This window comes from Engraulis encrasicolus, chromosome 13, assembly GCF_034702125.1.
Source record: "Engraulis encrasicolus isolate BLACKSEA-1 chromosome 13, IST_EnEncr_1.0, whole genome shotgun sequence".
NCBI lineage: Eukaryota > Metazoa > Chordata > Actinopteri > Clupeiformes > Engraulidae > Engraulis > Engraulis encrasicolus.
The window spans coordinates 13721907-13731906 of NC_085869.1; the positions used below are offsets into that span (position 1 = coordinate 13721907).

Consider the following 10000-nt stretch of genomic DNA (forward strand, 5'->3'; position numbering starts at 1 on the left):
TCACGGTTATAGGATGAATTTACTCCGAACCATCACTTTAACTAGCCAGTAGCTGTGGGTCCCCTCAAAGGACCCCTCGTAAACAAAATTATTAACTAATATTATTTATCTATTTATTTATTTATGCATTTCATTTTATTACCTGTGGCATCTGAACAGCTTCTGTCCTATGTGACTGGCAACGTGGTCTCTCAGGAGCGCTCTCCTGGTAAACGAGCGTCCACAGTGAGGACAGCGGTGAGGTAACGATGCTCTGGACCAATCGCGCGACAGCTGGGCCGGGGGAGGTGGGATGGGCTCTGTGCTGGCCAATAGCGCGTCAGCAGACTGTATCATGATGGGCTGTATCAGACCAGTGACCGGGGAAATCATCTGCACAGCAGCAGAGACTTCTTCTGGGAGATCAACATTCATCTGCGAACAGGACGACTCCACTGAGGGATCAGACGCACAGAGAGTCAGTACACACACGAGCACGCAGGTGGCAGATCAAGTACCCAAAAAAACCCCTCTTTAGAGCTGAAACGACCCCTTGCAGCGCTCAGCATAGATTTCTCCCAGGCTGAATTGTCCTTAATCCGCCGCTACCCCATGCACGGACATTACCCACTGTGTCACACACATATTTAACAGACTTTTCATAACTTCTGTCTATGGCTCTCCTCTCACAGAGAAACAGTCACTCTTGTTTAACACACACACACACACACACACACACACACACACACACACACACACACACACACACACACACACACACACACACACACACACACACACACAAGAAACTCTGCATCTGAAGACACACACACACACACACACACACACACACACACACACACACACACACACACACACACACACACACACACACACACACACACACACACACACACACACCTGTTATGTGCTGGGCAGCATTAGCAGGGGTGTGTGTGAGTGTGTGCACGAGTGTGTTGGCGTTGCGGTGCTCCTTGCGATGGTAGAGGTACTGCGTCATGTTGATGAACTCCTGACCACACTCCTCACACTTCTTCAGCGCCCCCTAGTAGAACGAAGGAAAACAGAGGAGTTAGACTGAATGGAGTGGAGTGGAGTAGAGAGGAATAGGGTAGAGAGGAATGGAGTAGAGTCGTAGAGAACTGTGAAGTTTAATAGAATAGAATTTAAAAAAGAGTACAGTAGAGTGAAGTAGAGTAGAGTAGAGGACAATAGAGTAGAGTAGAGTAGAGTGGAGTCCAGCCGGTCACTGAGTATGGCAGCACAAATTTTACATCCCAACTAGCAAATAGCATTGAATCCTATGAGACAAGCTAACTGCTAACTGGTCTCATAGGATTCAATGTAAATTGTTAGCATGGAGGTAAATTTGTACTGCCATGCTCAGAGAATGCCTCAAAGTACAGGTGAAAGGCACAACTCAATCATTAAACTCAAGTGGACGTGTAAAATAAATGTACTTCCAAAAATCGCACAGTATTGCTTTAATTGTGTGTGTGTGTGTGTGTATGTTTGTGTCTATATAAATTAGGGGTGGGCAAACATGAAAATCTTTAATCGCATTAACTCAATGACTTTCTGTGATTAATCGCGATTAATCGCATAGCGCGCGAAACCCAAAAATAATAATAATAAATAATAAATTAAATAAATAATAAATTAAATAAAAATATTTTATAAATTAATAAAATAAAATAATGAATAATAATTTGCATATGTACTGTGTAGATAACCTATGTAGGCCCAATATAATATTCCACAATGGAAATTGTGGGAATTATTTGCCAACCTATCAGTCTAAATTATATAGTTGGCTAATATGCCTATCCAATGTAGGCCTACTAATGAAACAAATGATTGCATACAATATTACACTAGGGCTGACATTTAATTAGGATGGTCTACATTGGCCTTCAAGAAGGAAACATTGTCACTTAAAAAACAGGCAACAGGCAGGCTGCGTCTGTGAGATATGTCCCGCCTTCTCTCACTGTCAAAGACTCTTATCTGTCGCTATTATGTTTAAGGTGTTTCAGCGACTGGAAACTAATTGACTGTCTGTTGGCATTGACAGCAATTACATCTTTCAAAACAATCAGGGTTCCCACTCTTTTTCAAAAATAATTTTCCAGGATGTTTCCAGGACATTTCCAGGACTATTTTTGGATAATTCAGGACGGATATTTCATCCGTCGGACCCACAATTTGGACATACACAGCGACACACAATGCATTTTAGAGACAATGTGACTTTAAGGTTGAAATGAGTTGTAATGAATGAGTACAGTGTGTTAGGGAAGAGGGTACGTCCAAAGACGTCATAAGAGCATAGTATTGCATGGCCGTAAGGGGAGTCACTTTCTTCTTCTGCAGTTAGTACTAAGGAGACTAGTGATAGGAGGGATTACATTAAACACTGACAACTGGATCTCCTCTCTTAACCAATTTTGCGAAGTTACAGAGTTCAGATTTTATCCATTATGGCGTTGCACCCACTGACCATGAGCACAGTGACTACACCTAACCCAATGCATTTTCCATTGAGTGATACTTCTTATTAAAAGGAACGTTATTTGCTTAGTACTGGCGGCAAGGTAAAATGCAAAGCCACTACCGCCAGGGCTGGAGTGTGGAACAGGTCATAGGACATAGTGAATTTGTGTCAGCTGTAATTAAGGCTGAATGACAGCTGTAATTTAACCACAAACTGAACATTGACGACAGGACATCCTATTTTGACCGGGCCGGAACTAGCAGCAGCTCCTTGCAATTCAAATTGCGGAGTTTCCAGTGTCACAATTTTTATCGATCATGGCCTTGCATCCACTGCGCATGGTGTCCCCGGGCTACGCCCCCATACTACACCGTGGCCAATGCAATTTCCTGCGAATAAGCGTTCTTATCCATTCTATGTTCTTTGACCAAAGGTATTGACCTGGGTTGCAGTTGAAGATCACCGGCTGTCCCGCTAGTAGGAATCTGCTGGAGCTTGGCGACCACACCCCTAGGGCAAAGGTCGAAAGTCCAGCACGTGCTGCCTCTGTTCAATGGAAAGGCTTTCTGATCCACAAAACGTTTATTCGGAATTAAATGAAAGTGCAATGTAAACTCACATTAATGTCATATTATCTCAGAAATTAATACCTTAATAGTCTCTCTCTTATCGCAAAAATTAGTGTACTTGGATTTAAATGCATTCTCCACAAGACTTGACTTTGACTTTTTTGCTCACCAACCATTGTGGCCAGTGGTTTCTGTCTTTCTGCAAGCCAGTTTTGTTGCCAGTTTCTTTTTCTCTGGAATATTCTTGCATACAAACAATTGATGCGACTACTGTGATTTGTCACACCAAAGATCAAACTAGCTTTCAAAGTGGCTAGTGAGACTGAAAGCTCTGATCTCCAAAAAATATAGCAGTACAATTTTTTGTAAGGAAGTGCTAGCACTGCCTATTTGTAGGCCTATTATGACCGTAAGCAGGTTTTCGAGAGATATGTAACGCCATGATATCAGCTAGCGACTTTTCAGCAAGCCAACTAGCGACTTCTAGCGACTTTTGGCAACACTGAGTCAAAGAATATGACTGTGTATAAGTGCAATCAAAGATGGCAACCTGACCAAACTGTGTGTGTGTGGACAATAATGTATTCAATAGGTGGATATAAATTGAATCGTCATGTCTAGACTCGGACAAGAGTAAAAATTATACCACAAACAAAATCGGGAAAAAGTTGAAGGAAAAAAAAATCCAGGACAAATATTTTTTTCCAGGACATTTGGTGAATTTCCAGGACTTTCAAGGACTTGAAAACACATCTCTAAATTTCCAGGTTTTCCAGGACGTGTGGGAACCCTGAATAACGTTGACATGACTAACACTATCTTAAATGCTGACGAGGTTGCCGATGTCGCGAAATCATAGCCTACCATGCAGCCTACAATGCACGCGCAGCGCCATGTAGAAACCAAAACGTTGCGTGAGGAATGTAATATCTCGCGGTCCGCTTTTTGATCAGGGCTTTATTGGCGTTATTGACAGCTGATAAGCGGCCAGCACAACAGTAGACTACCTTTTCATGCTGACCGTACAATAGACTAACCTTGCGAGCTGCAAAGGCGAGACACATGCTGCTCGAGAGTTGCGCAAGTAGGACTGTAGAACTGTGTACCGAAAATGTCCATTCAGAAGTTGACGTCCTTCTGTAGGCTATGCCTGTATTGTTTTGACTACTTTTCTAGACATTCTTGTCAGCAGTCACTGGAAGTAGCAACAAGCGCGCTGACGCTTTCAAAATAAAAGCCACAAACGATCATAAAAGGCAAAAAAAAAGAGAAAAAAACCCCGAAAAAAAACCTGCAGCGTTATAGTGTCAACAAAATTATCGGGCGATATTGACCTCAATAGTTAACGCCCCGTTAACGAGTTAACTTTGCCCAGCCCTAATATAAATACATATATGAGTGGCCCCTTGCTGTGTATGTTTGTGTGTGTGTGTGTGTGTGTGTGTGTGTGTGTGTGTGTGTCTATTTCAATACATACTGTACGCGTGGCTCCTTACTCTGTGTGTGTGTGTCTGTGTGTGTGTGTGTGTATGTGTGTGTGTGTGTGTGTGTGTGTGTGTGTGTGTGTGTGTGTGTCTATTTCAATACATACGCGTGACCCCTTGCTGCTGCGTCCATGGCGAGTGGTGACGTGACTCTGCAGCGCCTCCTGGCTGAGGAAAGAGGAACCGCACGACACACACAGGAACCGACGTGCCGTGCTCTCATCTTCATCATCACTATCATCACCATCACTCTCCTCCTCCTCCTCCTCCATTATCCTCCCCTTCTCTTCATCCTTCTCTCCCTCCTTCGCCTCTCCATCTCTCTTCCTCCCACCCTCCTCTTCCTCTGCCTCCTCTCCTCCTCTGCTCTCAAGCTCTTCTCCCTCCTTCTGTTCTGCTCCCGTCTTCCTCTTCGTCCCATCCTCCTCCTCCTCCTCCTCCTCCTCCCTCCTCTCTGGCTCCTCTCCTTTCTCTGCCTCCTTCTGTTCTCCTCCTGTTTTCCTCTTCGTCCCACCCTCCTCCTCGCCCTCCTCCTCTCTCCTCTCAGGCTCCTCTCCTTCCTCTCTCTCCTTCTGTTCTCCTCCCGTCTTCCTATTTGTCCCACCATCCTCCTCCTCCTCCTCTCTCCTCTCAGGCTCCTCTCTCTTCACTACGTCTGACAGCTGATTGGTCTGTGTGTCGATGTGTCCGTGTGCCTCTTCTTCTCCAATGGGAGTGGTCTCAGTCTCCATGTACACAGTCTCTGTAGCAGGGGGTGGGATGAATGGGGGAATCGACATTGACAAAGCAGTTGGGATAAGTGGTGAGGAATAGTAAATTACATTAAATGTAATTACAATTGTAAATGAATTGAAAACGCATATTCATAAACAGTGGAAATCAGTGGAAACTACTCCCAAGGTGCTGTTCCTCAATGTCCGGTTCAGAGCTGTAAATAAGCGATACAAATGAAAGGGGCACAATGTAGGATTAGGTAGTTTGCGCGGTGCCCGTGGCATGCCTTCTCAAAATCTAATCTAAAAAAGCTTGCTGTGAGAATGTTTTTCATCACAGAATGCCAGCAGTTGATACAAAACTGAATATGGTAAGTAAAGCGATTTTTCGTATAACGGTGCCCATCCACTAGTCAGTTTGACGCAAGCCGTACCAACGCATTCAATTCATTTTCAATGAAATGCGGCATATCGTCGTTACCGGACTCGCAATGCATTTTGGGATTCCGGCACGGCGAGCGTGGCTCCGGTGGCACGTCAAAAAGTTGAGCTCTCCTGAAAGTTATGCAAATTAGCAGCGGCTGACGGACTGCGTTACCCAATGACTGTTGATTACATGAAGATGTCCCATGATACCTGTGGTCATCACTAAGGTGCATTTCCCTCGGTAAAAGTAGATTTTTGACATCTATCGAACTTTTGGATGTACAAAATATAGACTACAATCATGTATGTTGCATGTGCTTATGATGCCTGGGTTCAAATGATTATGTTCGATTTCGACCATAAGCATAACAACACGAGGCCAAGCTGTGTGTGAAAAAAACACATGTGCCGAGTTCGGTAAGAGCATTTTGAACTGTAATTTAGGGGCAGTTGGTTTGCTATATCGATAAAAACGGCTAGAAATGTAGATTGATATACTTCCTGTATATAACTCCCGGGCCACGCGAGCTGTAGTAGCAGTGCGTCGACACTGGGACATCCAGTACGTCGAGCTGCGATAACGTAACGCTATAATGGATCTCTAGCCTGAGAAGTGTTTTCCACGACAGTAGCGGGTCGCACTGCCAAAAGCTACATTTGGGGTTCTCAGTGGACGGACCGCGAAAGTGGTCGCAACAGTCATCGTTCACTAATGACTCAAATAAGCATTGGCTGACTAGGGACAGGGATTAATTAAACTTTTAATCCTACATAAAGCCCCTTTAAAAACACATCATCACACAGGGAAGCTGTGAGGAGGAAATGTGGAACGCCACCTTCATCATGGAGCAAAACTCCATCAAACCCAGGCTCAAATTGAAGCGCACCAAATCTGTGCTGCATTGATATGACTGAGCGTGAGCATTTTTTGTTTGTTTTATTACACCACCATGAAGGCAGTGTTATTTAGTTCTCTAGTTTTACTGCTTACAGGTTCTCCATGTAGGCAGGGTTTCTGCACATTTTGGATCACCAAATATAAGACTTTTTAAGACAAATATAAGACCTCTGATGATAAAATATAAGACCACCGCTCTGGGTGAGGCACTACAATATTGCTAATGTTATTAGTTTACATTGCTATAATGAAATGTAGGCCTAGTACATAATTATATATAATAAACAATACTATATGACTACTGTGCTTTTATAGTGTAGCCTAGGGTAAACACAGTGTAAGCAGTAGCAAGGTGTAACTGATCTGTAGGCCTACAGACACCATGCATGCATATGGTCAGTTAATTGACAACTGGCATTTAATTGAGGGTCCCACGCATGTTTTGATGGCCTATGGAAAAATCAGATGAATGTTCATCAAATGCCTTTAAATGTACACATTAAAAATGGCTCAACAATTCATCATTGCTGATGGATAAATAGTTGAATGCAATTTGCTATTAGGAGAGAGGACACCTGGTGTCAAAAGGGTTAAATGTACGACTACTCTGAGTGACTGCCGTTTCTGCTCCTCCAGCTCGCTTTGTCAGAGACGGGTAGCCGAAGCAAGCGTTCTACTTTGAGCTTAGCCTGTCTGTAGTTTGTTGTTCTCTAGATGGGAGCAAGAAACAGCGCACAACTTGGAAGCGATTTCCAGCATGTCCATAACAAGCATTTAGCGCGTTTACCGTTGCCCATCTGGTTACCGATTTGGACATTACGCACCTAACAGATCATTGGCTTCGTACATATTTTATTACTCATCCGATTTCGTATTGCCTCGCGCTCACTTCCTCATGCTGTCATCATCCCAGGTGAAAAACCCATATACTTAAAGTGTACTGTTTTTGACCGTACTTAGTACAAAGTGTACTATTTTCGGCGATTTAAAGTGCACTTCATTGCACTATTAGTGCGCTGAAGCACTACTAAAGCAGTACTTCAGCACACTTGCAGCACACTGAGGATGCTAAATTGGCACCGCTTTTGGACAACTTTAAGTGCACTACAAGCATACTTTTGAAAGTATGCTCCAAACACGCTTTTCATGCATTCGTATGGCATTAATAGTGTGCTTGAGTACACTTCTATAACATTTTATTGTTACTAGAAGTACAATGAAAGTATATTAACTTCATGCTTCTTTGGACTACATTGGAACATTTTAAGTCTGTAAAAAGTATATCATATTAAGTATTGTAAATATATAACAGGTATGCTTGAAGTATATTTACAGTACACTCCCAAGTACATGAAATAATATAAATGTAATAGTACAATCCATGCTGGTCCTTAGAGCTTGTACATTACACACAGCCACATGTCACAGTAGTGATACAGTATGCATGCCTAGCACGACTGACATTTACAATCATTGCATTATTACAGAGATTTCAGATACACATTTCACTTTAATTCATTCTTGTTCCACCTTCCTGCAATTGATCATTTGAATTGATCACTAATGGTGACCCTTGATTCTTTGTTTGAACAACTAGTTCCAACTTACCTCTCTCCATGATGTCATGGGAAGTGTGAGCCTATATATACCAGAACATATACGTGACCATCATAATGACGGTGGGAACATGGTCATTTTTTGTGTACCACTTTACAATTTTAAAACTCCTACAATAAACGCAGAATATAACAATGAGTAATATTTTCATGCAAACCAAAGATATTCCTTAGAGGTCAATGGCTTTCTGTTTGAGAAATTGAGCTCCAAGAAGTGCATTACATGATGGTACATGCATGATGATGCATGATGGGGTAAATGCACTTTGTGTAAGCACACTTTGAATATATTTGGATGAAGCACAATCATGGTGCACTTAGAAAAAGTATACTTCCAATATGTTAAAGTGATTTACTTTAAAGCGCACTATAGAAAATCACACTTCGAAGTCACTTGGGTGAAGTATAATCAAAGTGCACTTTAAAAAAGTGCAATTGCAATATGTTATTAAAAAATACACTTTTAGTAAGTTCACTATTAGAACACTATTAGTATATTCCTCTAAATACACTTTAGCCAAACATCTTCTAAGTGCACTTTATGTATGGTTCGCAAAGTGTACTTTCTTTGAGAGCAACTTAATTACATCTAATTTTAAGTACACTTTAAATAAGCATATTGTAAACATACTTTTTCTTAGCACAAAAAGTGTGAGTGCGCTTTTAACATGCTAAGTACACTTCAGTTGTGCTTTTATTGTACTAAATTGAACCACTTTTTCACCTGGGATGTTAACGAAATCATTTTGCATTTGACAGAGGCATCAAATAGCATGTCACGTGCAGTATCTAGAGGCGATTTTGAAAGTTTAGGCTATTGTATGAAGGAACAATTATTTTCGAATACGGTCATAATGGACTTTATGAAATTAACCCTTTACATTTAGCAAACGCTTCTACCCAAACGCGAGGGCATGGCTAACATGCTTACGATAGACAACATTTAAAACTTACCCTCAACGACTAAATGATTAGGCTATGCGTCCTCCCCGACACAGTTAACATCAAGCTTCATATTCCGACGTCGCTTTGGATAGCTAACCGTTTTATTTCTTGTCCTCAAGCCACATTACACTGAACTTGAATCTATCTACCTATCTCGATTCACGTTCATATTTTTTCGACCACTTTTTCGACTGTTTCTACTAGAACATGCAAGTAGGCTAGACGCTGCGCCCACAGGTCTGCGGCTGCCCCCCGCTGTGTGACCAGCGGGCTGCGCTGCGCCACAAACACAGATCAGTTTCATCTACTTTTCCGCATCTTGATAAGGGACGCATGCCGGTTAAATAAGGTTTATAGCGTCCAAAAAAATAAGACCTTTTTTCTTACACTCAAGCTACCCAGATGAAATATAAGACCTCCCACCTAAATATAATACCACACTTCCAAAAATTGGAGAAATATAAGGCTTTATAAGACCTTAAAAAACAAATATTAAAAGTAAGACTTTTTAAGACTTTTTAAGGATCCGCGGAGACCCTGTGTAGGGTTTTCACCTGTTATTATTTTGCCATTTAATTTTATTGTTCTCTTGACCAGACATTGTTACACAGAAACAGATGCGCTCACACCATCACCTAATGATTCAGACGGTTTTTAACTGGGTGCTGAATCCCACATAAACCATAGGTGAATGAAGGAAGTGAAGGACAGAACTCTTCAGATTTTTCTTTATTTCTCCACCCATGAACGTTTCGGGCAGAGCACTTCTTCAGCGTGTAATGGCAAAACGTTTGCGATATAAACAAAGAAAAATCGGGAAAGTGCTGTCGTTCGCTTCCTTCATTCATACACAGA

At 42.0% G+C, this 10000-nt stretch overlaps 1 protein-coding gene across 2 annotated transcripts in view; it reads right to left on the bottom strand.

The window, feature by feature from the left end:
- znf574 (zinc finger protein 574) overlaps positions 1-10000 on the bottom strand; it is a 23937-nt gene that overhangs the window by 9228 nt on the left and 4709 nt on the right. For both annotated transcript variants that reach the window (XM_063213106.1, XM_063213105.1), the window contains exons 6-8: positions 4655-5289; positions 901-1045; positions 143-434 (exon numbers count right to left, since the gene is read on the bottom strand). In XM_063213106.1, the coding sequence (XP_063069176.1) occupies positions 143-434; positions 901-1045; positions 4655-5289 (1072 nt within the window). The remainder of the gene's footprint in view (positions 1-142; positions 435-900; positions 1046-4654; positions 5290-10000) is intronic.